We start from the raw sequence: 19,191 nt of genomic DNA on the forward strand, positions 1-19,191 counted from the left end.
AATCGCAACCCGCCGACCTTTTACTCATTAGCCTTCTTCTTTCCCTTGCGGCCGCGACCCTTCTTCAGCTCTTGGATACCATCCTGCAGAAAGTTGGCACCGTGATTTGCTGCATTCTCTCCACGTTCCTTGAGGCGGTGCTTCTCTGCTTCGGCTTTCATGTCATCAATGACATCCTGCCCGCTGCTCGTGCCATGAGCCCAGTCCATGACGCCCCAGGCACCGTAGTTGCCTTCACCCTTGCCAGCGTAGTGGATCGCAGTCCGCCGCGTGATGCCACCCATTATGATACCTGGGACAATGCTGTACCCAGACATGGCGAGGGTCTCTTCTGCTGTACAGAACCCGACGAAGAGGAAGTAGGTGAGGAGGTGCGGACGTAGAGCCAACGCCGGGACGAAAATTGGGACGATGCGGTGAAGTAGGAAGGGAATGGGGTGGTCAGCGTATGCCATGAGAGAGAAGGGCGGTGCGGCGCGAGAGTGGGCATAAGACGTGTGAAGTTTGCCGATGCGAGTGCTCGTGAAGCGGCGGCCGCGGCTGTGAAGGATGCGCGTGTGGATGTAAAAGGTGAGAACTTCGCGGGCTGCGATGAGGAGAGCAATGTGTTTTACGAGCTGGAACGGAAGAGGTAGAGCTGTCGAGGCCCGGAAGAGAGGTTCGTGGAAGTAGGAGGCCCAAGCCAGGCTGGCTCCCCCCTCGAGGCCTGCGGCGAGAACGAGGTTGACGAGCGCTAGGAGTAGAGTCTTGAGCAGAAAAGGACCGTTGGTGGGTGGGAGCGCTGCGGCGCCCGCCGTCTTGATAGACTCTGACAAAGACGGGAGAAGAGTGTCGAAGAGGAGGAAGAGGAGAGAGGGGAAGAGCCAGAGAAAGACGCGCAGGGCCAGAGTGCCTAGGAGCTCGATCTTAAGAGGACCATGTGAGAGGACGAGGGTAGTCCAGGTCATGTAAAAGAAGAGCAGGTTAAGTGAGGTGGTCCAGGAAGTCATCGCCGGAGCCAGGAAGTAAGATACGATGGGTAGTGAGAGTAGTATATCCATTTCGAAGATTTGGCTGGTTCAAATGTGGGTGACTCGTGTAAGTGGACTGATATCGCCAAAGCACTCTTGCGACGGGTCGAGGCCAAGGTGAAGTCGACGATCTTTCCCAAGTTTACGGGATGCGATAAGTTGTAAACGGGTGAAACCTCGTGGCATTTGCGGTAGGGCTGGACTAAGAAAGCCTGGGAGGTGCAATTAATTAAGAGTCGAGACGCAAGTTGGCTGCCATGACGTAGTTCCGTGGGCTTGGATCGCCGACCGTTGCGTTGCGTCTCACAAGGGCTTAGCGCCACAGCTGTCTGGGTCTGGACTTTCACAGCAGCATCTCCAAAGGAAGAAAGTGTACTGCATACATGTAGTAGTAGCATCAGGTTGGGTCTCTGATTATTTGCGTCTCTTTGAAAGAAGTCCGGAATGCCGGTCGGTGATTGCTGCAACATGTTTGACACAGAAAACATAGGCTGGTTTCTGCGGCGGTCCAGGTTTTGGTAAAACAATAAACAAGTCTCTGTGTTACTTGGACTGGGAAAGTTTTTCAGCTCTTATTTCTTCGGTGCTGACTGCGCAGCCAGCGGTTTGGTGGAGTTCTCCTGAAGTACAAATGGGCGCGGTGCGCCCATTTCAATCCCCGCACAAGAGGCAAATCGGCACCTGGAATTGACCAACGCCCCTCATTCCGCACATCATATGAAGAGACAACGATGTGCTCTGGTGAATATAAATTGCTTTGAATGCTCGAGGATTTTGTAAGCAGTTGCAAACTCTCTTACAGCTCGTCACTTGAGAGGCCATGTTAGTGGGCTCACGCCACGACGTAGATCTCTGTCGGTGAGGTCGGTGAGCTCGGTGAGACCAATGATTCGAACAAATGAACACTTCCCACTGTTGCCAGGGCACAGACCATACATGGCAAGAAATTTCACGCCTTTACCTCGTTGTACCGTTGTGCAGCACTCAAGTTTGTACTCACCACCAAAAACACCCGAAATGGTACACTAACTTCAAAATACCACCAAAAATGCAAAAGATATCACGACACAGGCCTGATTCGAACAGACGCTCCCGAAGGAAGTAGATTTCGAGTCTACCGCGTTAACCACTCCGCCACTGTGCCTATTGATGAGAGACGACTGAGAAAATGGCGCATATGAATGTAAGATGAGCATCCTTGCAGATGACGCCGACGTTTTCCGTGTTCGGGGCAGATTCCCGGCCTGTGCGGGGTCCAAACCAATCAGATGACCCACTTGCGCATGCAGGGCAAACACCAGCTGCCAGCCGGCAGCCCAGTCAACCCGCATTCATCAAATATGACTCTCGTAAGAAGATCAGTGCCGCTCACTACATCCTTTGAACCACATCATGCTTGGGAACCTCCAGGACCAATTAACATGACCCATAACATTCAGGATCATTAAATCTACATTGTAAACAAGTTGTAAATTGTCGCTAGCCTTGGTTGCTGGGTTTGAAGCAATACCATCACAAGCCCAATGTGATCCGCCCCACGCCCGCCGCTGCTGCCCTGCTGCCCACGCAAAGCCACGCAAAGGCGATGGTGCAGCACGACGCATACTACCGTCCTCGCTTTCGTTACTTATATTAGCCCTCTCTCGCTATCGGGGGGTGACTGGCATATCATCGCTTGGATAGGAGACGACAAAACAAGTTGGTACGTCCTGTCTTCCAGGGCGCGCGTTCGACTTTGTGGCGTTCAGACGGCCTACGTCAACATTACAAACGGATGGGGGTTTCGTATTGCTTTTTTTGACTGGCGGAGGACATAGGTCAACGTGCTCGTCTAGTGTCTTGTGGCCACGAACAGGGTGAATTTTGGTTTTGTCGTGGGGAGGCTGCGGTATAACTTCGGCTCAACAACGCGCACCTCCTGCTTGCGTAGTCTACGATATAAGCCGATTCAATTGTCTCATATGATGATAATGAGGGATAGAGAGAAAGAGACTGGTGCTGATAAGGAGAAGAAGACCGCCGCCATGGGTATGACTAAAGAGATAGAAGTGTAAAACGAGTTGGCCAAGGAAGGGGTGGTTGATCGGCCGCAGTGTTCTCAAGTCTTCACATAACTAAGATGGTAACACGAAAGTGAAAACTAAGCTATCCCGGTCAATCTACCACGCTCATTCGTTTTCGGTTTCTCGGTTCTGCCTTCCAGTCCTTCCCAACTCTCCAACATCCTCATCTGGTTTCTTGCACCGGCGACAGCAACGATGGCAGCGAGAGACGCATATACCTACAACTAGCAAGTCTTACACCGCTGGATGATAGGTATTGCACTTATCAAGACTACAGCTAACTTGATCGAGTCCTTGTCGTGGTTCACGAAATGTTTAGGGTTTCGGCAGTTGTAGCAGAGCGTCCCGTGAGTCCGCTTGAGGCCAGGTAGAGACTGAGTAGTTTCGCCGTAGCGTCGACATGGCGATGGATTGATTGCCGAGGCAAGCGTTGCCGCAAAAAACGGGTGGCTGATAGAGAGGATGCTGCTGATGATGGTTCAAAAGGGATTACCATACCTCTACAAGTTGAAAATCAAGTCAATGCAAAAGAGTCTCTTCAGATTGTTCAGCTGGTAGAGGGCTACCTATGACGAGAGGAGACGGACGATGGCGTGAACGCCGATTCAGCGCCTTCATACAAGAGATTTGGAACGGTCGACTCGAATCCACAAAGGAGATCGTATTAACACATTATTCGGCCTACCCTCGCCTTGCTGGCGGGGGCCCGATACTGTACTACTATATACTACACGAAAGTCTTGTGCAAAGTTCATGTCCGACGTGAATCACCCGTCTGTCCCATGGCTTCGTCCCTTCAAAGCTCGTACCCAGGACGCCATCTGCCAGAGAACTCCAAGACGCGCTCGACGCCGGTGCTGTACAAGAATAACCATGCCAATCGTACATGACCCCTCTCAAATATTATGTAAATGCCCATTTTCTGTGGGCTGGTATGTAAATCAAGATATCAGTCAAATCATGGACGGTCGAAGACAATCATTCCAAACATGCCAGATCTGAACTTTTTTGGCCAGAAGCGCCTCGCTGCTGGCCTGGAAAGCAGCGAGCACTTGGGAAGAGGACTTCATCTAACGCGCGCTGGTTCTTCGACCGCGGTCGTCCTTCTTGCCGTTGGTGGCGCGGAGCCAGTCATCCCACTCCTTGCTAATCTCCATGAGCACAGCGCCCATGACACCGGCGCTCGCCATGAGGCCGTGGCCTTCTCCCTCGAGCACGCGTACTTCGCAGCGGCGCATCGTCTTGCCCAGCCACTTGACGTTGTCGACGGGCACGCGGGTATCGCGACTACCGTGGTGAATGACGACTGGGCGCGTAATGTCGACGTATCGGAAACCGATGGTGTGCCTGCGCTCCAAGCAGACCAACAAGTCGACGGCAGGGTTGGCGCCCGTCGTTGCAAGTTCCCAAATGGCATGCGTCAGTCTGTTGTCGTAGATTGTTTGACGTTCCTTGTCCATCAATGCGTCCGCGGCGGCGGCCAGGATCTGCGTCTCAGGGTCGTAGTGGCCCTGTGCCGATGCGGTGCCTGTGGGCCTTATCCTATCCATGTTCTCTGTGGCAATCGGAGCGGGTCCGGTGCCAAGAAAATCGTCGCCGGTGCTGTTGCGGTCCTTGAAGTTGAAGAGACCGAGATTCTCCTTGTCGAGGTGGGGTGTCGTGTCCCGCTTTCCCCCGTCCGACATGGCTGGGGTGCCCCGACCTGTTGTCGCCGTCGATTTGCGCTTGCTACGTCTCGGGGTCTTGGGGAGTGAACTCGTGATGGAGCTGCTCGTGGCGGACATGAAGGAGCTGTTGGCGGCTTTGAGGAATGGCGTCGGTAGCGCTCGGAGGATACGTTGGGATGTCGGGATGGCGTTCGTCGGAGGAAGGGCCTGCGATGTGCCGAAGACGTTCATCTGGGATGGCGGGATCCAGGGAGCGAGCAGATGTATCCTGCCGCGAATGTGCTGAGGCATGCGAAGAGCCGTTGCCAGGGCGTAGATGGCACCGGCGGAGTGTGCGAGGATCGAGAACTTGGTGATCTTGAGAGCCTGGCAGATGGCGTAGACGTCGTCGGGCCAGCTGAGCGGCGTCGCGGTTCCATCAGCATATGCTTCGCTGTCTCCAACACCAGGTCTGTCGGGTGTGATGAGGCGCAGCTTGAGTGTCAACGCCAATTCGTCATAGAATGCCGTGATGTATCTCGTCAATCCCATGCCCACACAGCAGAATACGGCAGACCCGTCGGCGTCTCCCACCTCCGAGAAGGAAATCACACGTCCGGTCTGAGGATGCTTGATCTTCTGTGATAGTCTGGGAGAGCACAGATAGGATTCGACGGCGTCGTCGATGGAGTCGGCGCTGCGTGGACGCTCGTAGCCGGCGGGCATGCTGTTGCGGTTGTCGGGAGAGGCAGCCGAATTGCGTGCACTCGTCTGCGGCTCTTCTCCCTTTGGACTCAGAGGCCCGGTGGAGAGCCGCTTGAGCCTTGAACTGCTGCGCTTCATCTTGAGGGTCTCGCCAACGTCTGAACTGTCTCGTAGTGATTTCCGAATGTTCCGGTCGGCGCTCTGATCGTCTCGACGACGACCTTGGGCAACGGCGGGGAAAGGAGCGCTGTCCTCAACATCTTCCTCCTCAAATAACGGACCCGACACTCGAAAGTCCTCAGTGTGCCTGGTCTCGAACAATGGGCGGCTCGCTAGCTTGCCGGATGCGTCGGCCGATACCCTAGCCAGGTCGTTTTCGGAAGCATGGCGAGACAGGTGTTTCCGCCGTGGAGCATCCCGCGCAGGCGTTTTCTCGTGTCCTTCATATATAACATCGCTCGTGCCGTTTTCGCTTTCTCGCTTTGACCGTGAGGATCTCGTGGACGACCTCTTGGCGTTCGATCCAGTTTTGAAGAGGGACGAATCTCGGGCTGGAATCGGCCGCGGGCTGGCGGCTTCTCCACGGTTGGGGCTCGTCATGTCCGGGTAGTTGGAATTCTCTCGCGTGGGGGATTCCATGTTAAAGGCGGGTTCTTCGCTAATTGGTGTCTCGGCCAGGAACGGATCGGGTCTTAGTGACGTTCCAGTGAAGCTGCTCGAGCTTCTTTCGCCGATACTCGCGCGTTTCTTCTCTTCCTTTTCTCGAAGTCGTTCCTTGGAGCTCATATACATAAGCCCCCTGTGACTCCTTCCCTGCTTCTTGCCCCAGCTATCGTAGGATCGTTGTCTTCTGAGCTCCGGGGTTGGCGCAGAGCCGCGTTCTATTGAGAGATTGCCGATGCTCTGCGCATCGTCCCGCGACCCGAGCGAGCCTTTTGAGGAGGGCCGCGAAGAACTTCGCAGAAGTGATCTAAGGCCACCACCAGAAGCGTCGCGGGATGGCGATTTGGGCGCGGTCAAAGGCGAGAGCCCAGAAGGCGGCTTGGCGGTACGGATGACGGGTGCAGACGCGGCGACCTCGTCGATGGGAACGTCTTTGGCGCGAAGTTCCGCAAGTGATGGTTGAGTAAAGGCGCCGTAGTCGACTCCGAAGCTGCCGTTGCGGGGTGAGACCGGGACTGACAGGCTCGGAGCACTGCGCTCGAAGTGTTGGTCGGCAGGCTTTGAGATGACGGAGAGACTGGTGATCAGAGAAGATATGACCTCGGGAGAACTGGGAACGGCATCGGTATCGCGGCGCGACGGAGGAGGTAAGGAGCGGCGGCGTTGTTGGCGAGGCTCAGGGGTTTGGAGGTTTCGGTAGCGTTGAGGGATAGGGGGGATTGAGTTTGGGTCGGAAGAGTCCATGGCGACAACAAAGGGAGAGAAAGGAGAGGGGGATTTAGAGAATCGACAGACCACGCGACTGCAGAACGGACGGCGGGCGGCACGGGGCCGGGCTGGGCTCAGGAGAGGGTACGGGACCTGCTGCTTGCTGCCGCTTGCTGCGCTGCTACTGCGGCTGCGGTGCAACAATGGCAGCAGGAGGATGCAGTCGGGTCAGGTACCGCACAGAGCGTGTACAGGAAAAGGTACAGACGAGATACACCGTACGTACAAGACAACCTGGAAGAGGAAAGGAACGTGGAGGGGGGTGTCACTGGTCGGGGTGACGGACCCAGGGCTCCAGCAGGAAACAATGGGAACGCAACCCAAGGCGAGGAAGAAAGAGAGCCACAAGACAGAGCTAGCTCGGGTGGCCGTGGCCCCCTTTGCTGTGCGACGGGCAGTTGGTATCCAGGCGGGCTGTCTTACACAGCGCGCACGCGCGAGAGGCGGCTGGTGTTTTTCTAGAGCAGAGGTAGTTTTCTGTAGTCTCTGTAGTCTCTCCAGAGTCTGCTGGATTTTGGCGGCGGTAATGGGCCGGATCGGTGTTTAGCACGGCGCGCAACGAGGCGAGATAGGACGGGACCAAGAAAGGGTTCGTATCGTTGGCGCACACAGGGCGCAGGAGAGAGGAGCAACAGGAACAGGAACAGGAACTGGCGCAGGTACGCGGCGGTGACGTGGGTATCTGCGAGGTACTGCGACCGCAGATCGTACAATTCCGGTGGTCGTCCTCGTCTTGGCTTCGTTCCTATTCGGTCTGGTCTGTTCTGGTCTGACGAGAGGGAGAGAAATGCGCGTGGCTGCAGCTTTCAGGCAGGATGGAGATGGGAGATGGGGATGAGGCGGAGGGCGTTCGGGATAGTGTCTCTGTCACCGGTCGAGTGTCTCGTCTTGTCTCGATTGTTCGCGTTGATCGACCAAGAGAGGAGATAATAAGAGGGGGCCGTGCTCGCCTTTTCTTTCGTTTTTCTGCCCTGCTCTGGGAATTTCTGTCTTTCTTTCCCGCAGTGTTCCCTTTAACCCCTGGCAGAGTTAACCTTGCCTTGCGCTCGATCAGATGAGAGAGAGAAGAGGGTGTGTGGGCGCAGGCGACTGGCGCAGTTGGTTGGTCGTTCGGGGTGATGATGCGATGTGACTGCAGGCAGTGACAGCCAGAGGTTTGCTGCACGTCTGGCTGCGTTTGACTGGATCGGGGAAGGGGGAGGATTTAGTCTACGGTCGGCCGGAAACCAAAAGGAAGAATGCTGCTGCTGCTGGGATGGGAGCAAGTCAGAGAGGAATGCAGCCCAACGGTCCAGGGTCGCATTGACTGCGGTCTAAACTGGTGGCGTCGCAAGTCGGATTGATAATGGCAGAGAAAACCGGCGAGAAGGAGAGAGAATTGGGCAAATATTGATTGCTCTCATCTCTCAGAATCTGCCTTTTCCGAATGGTCACTGCTCACTGGTCAGGCGGCGCGCCGTATTATTAGCTCCAGAGCATAGGTAGGTACACTATTAATGACCGATGGGACCCCTCTCTCGTTGCCCCGGTCCAGGTGCGAAAAGGTAAAGAGAAGGGACGGGCGGATACGTAAGAGTGGAAATGGAAAGGATGGAGGAAGAAGGGGATGAATAGCGAATGCATAACTGTCTGTTGCGTGGTGCGGCCCTCTGCAACGCAATGCCGACCGCATTTCAGACAGAAGAGAAGTGACGAAGTGACGAATCATGGTGTCTGTGTGGTCAAAGAGAGGACGAAATGCACCCAAGGATGTGGGAAAAGAGACCAGAGCGCGCCCGTTGGACATGGATGTGTCTCTGAGAAAGGCGATGGATGGACGATGGGGACACAGCTAAGTGGGTGGAAGGCAGGTCTCGAGCAAGGGGAACGAGGGCACCAGAGCAAGGGGTAACAAGAGAGAGACTGATTGAGAGAGAGAGAGACATGGAATGGATGTCTCGGGGAAAGGGGGTCTGTGGAAAAAGCGACGGAAGACGACTTCACTCACCAGCCTCTCCCGGTGCAAATCTCAACCCAGGCGCACGGGACCAAAAGAGTGGGATGGAAAGCAAGGGGCCCTGTCGCTGAAATTTTGGTCGTCCTGGCTTCTTCCACTGAGAATTGCTGGCTGCGAAGATCGCCGACTATGACAGAGGACAATAGCCAGCCTGATGGATATGACAAGAGCCGGCGCCCTCTCAATTGTCAATGGCTACTGTTGCTTCTGTCTCTGGACAAGTTAGCTTGTTCCTACTTGTCAGATATGTCAGCTTGAAACCGCCACTGAACTCTCTCTCACTGCGTCCACAGTGCATGTCCCTTAAAGTAACAACATCACACCACACTTTGCGTCTCCTGGACACCAGGCTGGGCGCGCTCTGGGCTCAATTATTACCCCTGGACCCGGGCAACCAATTGACCAATCTTGTCTCCAGCTTTTTGCCCTCTTTTTCGGCCCGGTGCGGATACCCCAAAAGACCCTGTCGGTGGAAACAGGGGCGGGAAGAAGCCGAAGGAAAGAAGAACGAGGAGAGAATTTAAAGAATAGTAAAGACCGAGTAAAACCAAGGACCGGCCGTCAACCCGTCCGATGCTGCCGCCTGGGAACAAAGATTGCAATACGGCGGTACGATGCCCCTGGAACCGGTCGACGGGGACCCATGTTCAAGACGCGTCCATCTGAACGTTGTTCGCGCGCTGATGTTGACATGTGCATCCATCCAACTGGCTCTAGAAGGCACAACGAAACCCCACAGGGAAACCCAAGGGGAAATGCAAAATTCGATGTAAGCTAACGTCCGGTGTCTGCAATTCCCGAAGGCCTCATAGACGTGAGACGAGCTGGATGAACTATGAATGGAACCCGACAACGAGATGTGCAAACTTACCCCTCAGAGCGCAACCCTCGGAAGCAAATGATTGCCCCGAGCTTCTCCCGAGAACAGCTTCGATCCGACCGGTGAATGATATTGATCAAATCTCGGAGTTCGGTACGATACGTCGCCGTCGACTAGATTCCGTGCTCGAGCAGCAAAGATCGGTCGTGGATGGTCACTAGTGGTCGATAGTCTCGTCTCGCACGATCGCGGCCGACGATGATGGCGATGAGCTAACAACGGATTATCGAAAAATCAGGCCCGAGCCAGAAACATGGAGTGCACCAGCGGCGTCGGCGCCCTATATATCATGTTCTCAACATTCCTGCCGTGCCCTGGTCTGTGAGGGGTTCGTGTCTCTCCCCAAGACGGGAACTATGATGATCTCCCTGGGGGTGGTCTTGACCTGTCTGCCTGCGAAGCATTTGTCTCTCAGCAGCATCGTACTGCTGCTCGATGATACGCTGGCTCGTCTTCCTGTCGTGCGGGCCTCGTACGTGCATCTTACCCTGCACCTGCAGATGTCTCACTAATATTTCTCAACACCAATGTGATGTGCATGGCCCGAGCCCTCACGGGAGACGTGCACCTGTGAGCGTTGCGGCCGTGACAGGTGGGTTCGAATCTAATGGAAACAGCCGTCGCTCGGTCAAGTCGGTCAACGTAAAAGAACGACGCTGGTCGTGTCCGGGGCCCGATGCCGTTTGTGGCTCACAGCGTAGAAACGCTCTAGAAGACATCAATGCGGGTTTTGTGGCCTGGGTGCAGATGCCGCGACTTGGGCTCTCGTTCAGCCCAGCTTAGACGAGATGAGCGCCCTGACAGTAGCATCTCGTGGGTTGTTTTGATTACAGCTCGTTGCACCAGGTCGCGAACGTCACACGTCGCGTCGTTAGCGAGTGCCACTGCAGCAGCGAGCCATTTGCTTCCTTGTCATCATCGCCGGTATGTCCTCCGGAGATGGGTGATGAACCCGAGAGAAGCAGGTGGCGTCCCAAGGGGCAAGTCTCGTTCGACTTGCAATTGCGGTCTGTTGTGGCCTCATGATGTTTCACTGGAGCTGCTATGTCTGACAAAAGCAAAAATCCCGTTCCCTGCATCATTGCTTTTGAGAAGCTACGGACGCTTGGCCATGGTTGAAACTCGGTTGCCTTGACTACGCCCACGTCACAGCGGAACAAGATGTCAGGTTGACTTGCCATTGAGCTAGGTTCGCGCAACGCACTGTTGCTGTTGACGTGGCAAGGCCGCCATTGAGAACTTCTCAATCAAAAGAGTTCTCTACAACATGGAGCTCGTTCCGTTCACAGTCCCAGCCACAGCTCGTCCTCGTCATGATCAAGATAGCCGGCAGAAAGTCGGAGTATATTCGATGTCGCTATGGCGGTCTTGCTGTTATCCGTAAGCGATTCCGAAACAGCGGGCAGAACATATATTGGTGTAAAACAGCCTGTTGAAGCACGCATATAAGGCGTTTGCAAGCTTGTCTTGCAAAATGATTAGTATTGGGTAAATTCATGGGTTTCGCAGACTGCTTGGCTTAGGACTGGTATTGTGTTGAGGTTGGCACGGGGCCATCGGCATGCGACTGTGAAAGACCTGATAGCAAAGTGACATGTATGATCATGGCAATAGTATGAGCAACGGCGGAGATGAGTCCGAGATTGACATAGATTTCCAGCCATGTGCTGTTCAAAGATTTCTTTGATCCAAAATCTTGTTCCTGGTTTTTTGGTGGACACGTTGTGCGCAGTATTGAGGCACTTCCCTTGGTTTGGTTTTAAGAAAGCCTACGTAAGGAAACTCAACAGCCTGCTATAGAAAATAGTGTTCTACTGGCTGTGGTTCTGAAGATCAATATAGTGATAACAGGACAATTCTTGTTTAACCGTTCCCATGTCTCTTGCTCCGTCTGTTATCGTCTTCACTCCCCGGTCCTCAGTCTTCTCAGCGGCTTATCACCTACGCCACGCCCTGATTATAAGTGAACCCAGTTTTTGACTGAAGACCGCCTATTTTTCCAGTAATATGCCGACTACTTTTCCTATAGCTATACTCTCCGTCGTCGTCGTGGTGGTGGTGGTGGTGGTGATCGTCGCCGTCGCTATCGCCACTGTCGTCTTCGAAAGGAGTAATTAAGTACACAGGAAGTATAGCCGCGCGGACACAGGAAAAATAGGCGGTCTCTTTGACCAAATGCCGACATCATATTCGATGATTTGAATCACATAAAGGCAGCTAAATGAATTGCTTCATCAATTAGAGCTCGGCGAACGCCGGATAGACTTGGAAGTGATAGAGATTGATAGACCTGTGCAATTGATGAGAGATATAATAAACTCGATGGAGATTTGAAGAATTTAATGTTCAATCTAGCTTGAAGTCTTACGCTGGGTATTGGCTACAATTGTCGCGCTGTTTGATGACCCTTCTGGAGTCACAATCTGGCCAAGGTGAGCGATACGACGGGGACGCTCGGAAACTTCTGAATGCTGGCTTTGATTTCGCATTCCGAAGGTTACTCTCAGTCTAACTAGCAGTATACCCGTTGAAATGATCATCCGGAATCTAGAGGCTTGGCTTTAGGGCGGGACAATCTACTGACGGGAGGAAGTTTCTTGATTCCATTTCTTGGTGATTTGCTGACCTGAGGTATTCGTTGCAGCCGTTGTCTATCCCGGCTGCCATAGGTGAAAGGCGACAGTGTGCCATGAAAACTGATGTACGAGCATTGATCAAGACCATAAATACAGCTATGCCGTTCTTTTCTGAGAATTTGTTGATACCGGTGTGCTGAAATGCGATACGGTAACGCCGACGCAGGACCACCATCTACGTGATAATTGAAGCCGGACCGAAGACATGATAGTAAGCTGACTTGGGTGAACCCAACCGTGCAGATTTCAATTTTGAATGTTTGGTTTACTAATAACGTTGATGTTCAAAAGTCACTTCTGATCGTGAGTAGGGATTCGGATTGTCATAAGTGACATTGCTGTTGGTCTTCAGCACCTCATCAAGGAGTCGTCCAATTATGATCGACAACAGTGAACCATCAGAGGCTGGGAGAAACCAACTGCCATTTCATCCAAGTGATATGCCTTTGCGTTATTTGCAAACGGCACAAAGAGTATTCCGTCAACAACTGGATGGGAGTTCTGATGGCTAGTGGCGCTGGGCGTTGGTGCCCTGCCGCACAGCAGAACTCCAAAGAGTGCATTGCAACTTCAAATTGCTTCCCAAGGTCCTTCGGACCTCGAGGTTTCCTTTCCGACTGCTCGAGACTGATAGAACATGGCGTCGATCGTAGCAAATTCCTCGGGATCTTGACCGTCGCCATGTAGTCACCTTTGTGCCCATTGGCTGCTCATCTCATCCACCCATGCTAGTATAGCAGGCTACATAAAGCAATCACGACTCACAACCCGCGAAATGACCGTACTAGTCGTGCCTAGCCTGGAGCTTCAGCACAAGCCCGGATGATAGAGAACTGGCTGCTTCGACTTGAGCACAGCTCAGGGGGTGCGGCATAGTTTTGCTAGGGGGCGCTTGTCTCCTATAAAGCCGCGTCATTGACGTTGATGATGTCTATTTTCTCTCCGAGGATCGAAATGCTAAAGCATGGAGCCGTGGACGTTTGTAATTTGAAGTATCCTTCGGCAAGTAGCCGACTTGACGCAAGAAGGGCAGGAGACGTGGGAACAGGCACGGGCAAGACCGAGGGTGGGATCACCCAACTTAATCATCATACTGTTGGTAACATACCCCGCGTGTTCCTGTTACGAGAAAGGGGATTCTCAAAGACCCCCAACACCAGAGCTCGAACAGCTCAAGTCAATGGTGAGTCAGTCTCCGAGAGCACTCGACCCACCAAGCACTTGGCGGTCAAGACCACTCCCTCAACAACATCCTCTTGAAGCAGTGAGTCACTGGGGGAACGTCGCATTGTTTGCATCACCTAGCGGGGAAAAGGGTGAACAAGCAAGTGAGGTGGCCGAAATTTCTCATTACCTCGCCCTGACGAGGGCTCAAGCCGGTCGAAGCCATCCACTCGGGATGGCCCGACGAATCATCAAGATCATCATCTTCATACGTTACATACAGGAAGAAAGTAAAACAAGACCGCCAGCTGTATTGCAAAAGCGGGTAACCAATGCAGACCGCTCCTCCTCCGATTCAAGATTCAAGATTCCAAAAAGTGACAAAGGAGATCCGATGAAAGCAAAAAAGAATGCATGAGAGGTGAGTCAAGGCTTTGGTTGACATGACTTTTTCTCTTTCTCTTTCATTTCTTGTTTTTTTTTCATTTTTTTTTTCAGATTTCGGGAATGACTGAAGAGGTTGTATTGCGCGCGCCAAGCCTGTGGTTCCTTTCGCGAATTGTTTCTAAACCTCCTCGGCCTGCCCTGGAGTAGTCGAAGGCGGCAAACATGCGTCCTCCAAAACATCCGTAAAAATTCCTAATCGGGAAGAGCAAATGAAGACAACAAAAAAAGAACACAAAACACAGTTCTGTATGGTTTCTTTGCACCCGTACATCTGTTGTACCGGGTGTTTCTAAGATGCCGAAACGCCACTTCTTTTTTTCTTCTGCATTGATTCCATCCCAAATGGAGTAGTCAAGAAGTTTTATGAGAGTCGAGTTTCCGCCTTTCCCAGTTGCCGTGACCCAAGTAAGCAAAAGCAGTTGAAAAAGGACAAACTTGGTGTAGGGGATGGTGTTTTTTTTTGTGGTTGCGTTTTTTGTGTAAAGAAAAGGCGTAGCAAGTTCTCTTCTGATCGTTTCCTCTCCTCTCTCTGATGAGCTCTTGGGTGTCCCGTTTCCACCACCAGCGAGTGAACGCGGAGCGTACTAGGGGACCCTGGAGGTAAACGCCAGTGCGAAGAGAAAAAAATAGTTGCCAGGGCCGCTGTTTCTGCGTGGATCATGTCCAGAGATGCGGGAAGGGAAGAAGGTAAGAAGAGCGGGAGGAGTGGCTTCTTTTCGTGTACGGGGGGTATTAGTCCTCGCGCTCTCCGCAGTCCACCAGAAAGGTTTCGGCCAACCTCGATGAGAAGTGGAATTTTTTTTTCTTTTTGAGAAGAGAAAAAAAGAACTCCCAAATGGTTTGTTTCCAATCTGGCGTGGGAGAGACGAGAGGAGAAAGTGACGTGCCGCGGAAAAGGAATCAAGCCTCCGTGATATCGCAATTCTCAGAACAACCTCCATTCCGTGTAAATGCAAATCCGAAGCAAAATGCGCACATGACAAAAACACCGTGTGAACGCCGTTGGCAAATATACCATGCTCGCTTTTGGATAGCACATGTGTGAGAGACGAACGCATCCTCTCACGGTCGTCGAACCGGACGCAGTCCAGCACGAACCGAACAAGAGTCTTGTTGTTGTTTTCTCATGTTCACCTCATTAGACGGTCTTGGGGGTGCGTGCGTTGGTGTGGTCGATGACGTCGTCGAGGTGGTTGCACATGGCCACGAACAGGTCGAAGAAGAGCTTGCTGCCGCCGCGCTCCATCTCAGTCTGCATGGTACCGCTCCTCTTGAATGTCTTGCGACACCTGATGATCAAGGCGAGGTAGTGAGCGCGCAGACGCGAGTCCGAGTCGGGGGTGTGGGCGTAGGCGTACTGGGCGGAGCGCAGGATGGTGCCGACGTCGACGCCGGACTGCAGACCCTGCTTGCGCAGGGCCAGGCGCTTGAGCTCCTCGAGCCCGTACCGCTCCGCTGCACAGTAGATGACGGTGTCGCGGAGGATGTGCTGCCCGCAGGCCGCGATGTAGATGGTCGCGTCGCTGCCGGGGGCGCCGGAGCCGGCGGTGGTGTTGCTTGTCGTGGTGTGCGCCGAGTTGGGCGTGGGCGGGTAGGCGCCCGGGGCAGGGGGGGCTGCGCGGCCACCTCTGTGGTGGTGGCTGTGGTGGTTATCAGGGTTGGGGGAGGTTTGGGGGGATCCTCTGACGGCATCCTCAAGCTCCCAAGAGTTGCGGTGCCTGTTGTGCATCAGGCGTGGGTAGTAGTCACCCTTGTAGAGATACTCGAGGATGGCGGAGAAGACCTCGGGTTCTTCGTCGGGGAGAGCGATCCGCTTGCTCTGGGCCTCGAAGAACTGACCTCGGCAGGCGGCCTCGAAAAAGGGCGACTGGAAGAGGACGTCCTCGTGGGCGGCGAACAAGCGACCCTCGCGACCGACCGTCAGGGTGACGATGGGCGAGGGGGCGACGGCAGACTTTCCACCGCCGGAGGCCTTGGCCGGCGTCGGCACGGGGCCACCGCGGGGGGCGGCGGCGACGGGCGGGGCCATGGGGGCGGGCTGGTCATCGGCCACGGAGCGCTGCATCTTCGACACCTTCTGGTTGTCCCGGATCGAGCTCGACTTCTTCAGCCTCGACGACTTGTCCACGCGGACGTTGGGGTCTTGCGACCTAAACGTGCGCTTGAAGAGAGACATGCCGGCGGATGTTGATGTTGTGGTTCGCGTGTGGTTGTTGTTGTTGATCTGAAGAAGAGGGGTGGTGGTGGTGGGGGAGTGTTGTTCTTGTACTCTTGCCGGGTGTTCTGATAATGAACGAACGATGCTCGGATGGGGGTGTGATAAAGTTGAGAGACAGGGGGAACCGAAAGCGATACAGGCGCGTTGCTCAAGGGACCTTATATGTCTTTGACTCTATGGGGATAGAAGAGGTGAAGAGAGTGACGAAAGGAGCGAATAGAGGAGAGGGAGGGAGTGATGATGGAGGGGTGTGAGGTCGGATGAGGGGGGGTCGGAGAGAGAGAGAGAGAGAGTGAGTGAGGAAGAGAGAGAAGAAGGACGAGTGACACACAAAAAGATTGACAGGGGCCCGGGGTGGGAGAAGTCTCCTCAGAGGGAGTTCAGAGTGAACGAACGACCGGTTCCAAGGAGATATTCCCAACTTGACTTTGCGACCCTTTTTTGGTTGTGCTGGAGGGGGGGGGGGAGGGGAGAACAAGAGGAAAGAGGGGTGTTTTTGAGGGGGAGCCGCGATATTTATACCGACTACTGATATTGGTGATGATTCTTGCCTTTGGCGTCTTGCCATTGGCTCCCGTCCCCCGCTCCGACCGCCGCATTTGCTGTGAGTGGTTGATGGTGGTGAGCACCAGGCGCGCCTTGATAGGACGGCAACAACAAAAAAAAACACTGGGTTCACGCGCTGTCTCTCACTCGAACGGCGGGAGGGCGGTTGACGCCGCGGGGGATGTGAGCCAGGTACAACCCGACCGACCACTGAGAGTTCATCTCAGGGCTGAGAGGGGGGACAGCGGCCCAGGGACAGCCCAGGCAGCATCGCCGCCCAAGACAAGCACCTCCCTCGAGCAGGCCTGGGCCTGGCAGGGTAGCGCCTAACGGCTGGCCTCTCGGAATGGAACGCTGCCCTGGTGACACGGGAATGACTTCACTGCCAGTTCACACAGCAAGAGTCCGAGGACAGAGACGAGGTACCGAAATAGGCGCAGTCGAGAACCTCCAGCAGCCCTCAAGCGCCGCCAACCGGGGGACCGCCCGCTAACGCACCTTAATTGCTGTTAACCTCCTTGGGTATCTGTACCCCCAAACCCATTGCCTGAGATATGTAGCGGTACATCCGTCCGCGTCTCGACCCTGAGCTTCAAGCAATGCGCTGTCCTTGAGTAGGTACCTTGCCTTGGATACGCTGGACACAGCACAGGGGGTCGCCAGAAATAGGAATAGCGGCCCAAACCTGGAAACATCAGTCAACACTTGCTGTCGCCCGTCGCCCGTTGACCCAGCCATGCGCTGTCCAGTCGCCCGTTGCCGCACGTGAGGCACTCGCAACGCGGGGCTCTTCTCCTGTGCCACAGACCTCATCTCCTGAATGTCTTCCCTCATGGACCCCAAAAGAAGGCGCAAGAAGGGCGGTCGGCACCTTCAGACGGGTGCCATTGGCTACGCCGGCCACCGCCGCTGGGTACCGATACATGTCCCGATACATGTCACACTACATGTCCCGGTGCTGGCGCCGTGCCCCAGAGAGCCCGACCAATAAACCTGAACGTACCTTATCGCCCCCCAACTGGCCAAGCAACACACTGACAACTTGACAACTCATCGGCGGCTCGACCTTCTGCCCTTCCGGTTGGCTCATCGTCTACACCTTCTGGAACGTACTCTGAACTGCAGGATCTGGACTTCACCTCCACCCTCTCTGACGCTCTCCGAATCGTCGCTCTCTCATCTCGCATCTTGTCCGGCCCCCAGTTGTTGAGAACTTAGAACCCAGGACCCTGACAACTGACGACTGACGATTGACTCCCCCTCCTCAACCACGAACACCGTCTCCCTCCCTCTCCCTCTCTCTCTCGCGCGCGTCGCGTGTTCATGGATACCCTACAGGAACCTCTCGCCGCATCATCGATACCTTACCATGCCGCTTGTCTCTCCTGCTCATCTTGACCTCGAGATTCCACGACTGAGCTTCCGCCAGCACCATCCATCACTCAACCCGTTGCTTCGTATTGGCCTGACTGCCGCCCGGCATGGCAACCTTAACTTCACTAGCCACAGCCCAAACGGGAATCCAAACGGGAACCCAACGCCTCTCCTAGAGTTCCGAGGTGCTATCAAGTCTACTCATTCATGTCCTAGCCGCATGAACGACTGCTGTTCTGACAGTCAGGCATATCGTGGTATCCCCTCCAAACTGCCGTCCCTCGTCGTGAACCGTGTGCCCGAGACCTCCTATTTTGCCTGTGCTAGAGCGACTACTTTTCCTGCGACTATACTCTAATCACTTCATCGTCGTCGTCGTCGTCGTCGTCGTCGTCGTCTTCGTCTTCTATTATCATCGTCGCTTCTATCCTTATTATAACTTCTATTGTCCTCTTTATTATCGTCCTCATCGCTACTATTATTACTATCGCTTTCGATAGGAGTAGTTAAATGCATAGGAAATATAGCCGCGTAGACACAGGAAAATTAGGCGGTCTCGTGTGCCCCTCGTCCGAACCATCTCTTGCGCGCCCTTGCCGGACTCAGCCCAACATCCCGGCAGAGATCCATCATCCCATCATCCCACCAAGGAATTCCCCCCTCTCCCCCCTCTTTCTCGAGAACCCTTTCGAAGCATGCCATACGCAGTACGCTCCATCGTCCGTCCACCTTCCAGCCTGGAAGGGACACCCCTAACAAGATTGCCATGCAGCTAGTCGGGCAGATTCAGGCACAAAACCACCGCCGCCAACCATCTTGGACCACCCCGACCACCCGTCCCGTCCTCCGCCAATCCATACCCCGGCTTGCCGACTGCTCTCCGCTACTCTTCACTGTCGGCAAGCCCAGTGACCTGCATCACCGCCTCAACACCGCTCCTTGCGCCGTACCGCACCGACCCATCTCTTCCATCGACCATCTCCTCTCCCCGCGCCGTCCCGTCAATGACCAAGATAGCTCGCAAACCCCATCACCCATGCCTCCTACTCATCCTTTTCTGTCAGTCACTCTTCAT

The 19,191-nt window shown here is 54.4% G+C and overlaps 3 protein-coding genes across 3 annotated transcripts; all 3 read right to left on the reverse strand.

Annotated features, from left to right (window-relative positions):
• Window positions 1-20: 20 nt before the first annotated feature.
• On the reverse strand, window positions 21-1,040 carry GCG54_00005898 (uncharacterized protein; the record flags this gene model as incomplete). The annotated part of the gene is made up of 1 exon (XM_045405913.1): window positions 21-1,040. The coding sequence occupies one exon, from the start codon at window positions 1,038-1,040 to the stop codon at window positions 21-23; it is 1,020 nt and encodes a 339-aa protein (XP_045264311.1).
• Window positions 1,041-4,143: 3,103 nt separating this feature from the next.
• On the reverse strand, window positions 4,144-6,831 carry GCG54_00005899 (uncharacterized protein; the record flags this gene model as incomplete). Its single annotated transcript, XM_045405914.1, has 1 exon — window positions 4,144-6,831. One exon carries the CDS (start codon window positions 6,829-6,831, stop codon window positions 4,144-4,146), a length of 2,688 nt encoding a protein of 895 aa, XP_045264312.1.
• An 8,285-nt stretch (window positions 6,832-15,116) lies between these two features.
• On the reverse strand, window positions 15,117-16,154 carry GCG54_00005900 (uncharacterized protein; the record flags this gene model as incomplete). The annotated part of the gene is made up of 1 exon (XM_045405915.1): window positions 15,117-16,154. One exon carries the CDS (start codon window positions 16,152-16,154, stop codon window positions 15,117-15,119), a length of 1,038 nt encoding a protein of 345 aa, XP_045264313.1.
• Window positions 16,155-19,191: the final 3,037 nt, after the last annotated feature.

The sequence above is a fragment of the Colletotrichum gloeosporioides genome, assembly GCF_011800055.1.
Source record: "Colletotrichum gloeosporioides strain Lc1 chromosome Unknown consensus_47, whole genome shotgun sequence".
NCBI classification, from domain to species: domain Eukaryota; kingdom Fungi; phylum Ascomycota; class Sordariomycetes; order Glomerellales; family Glomerellaceae; genus Colletotrichum; species Colletotrichum gloeosporioides.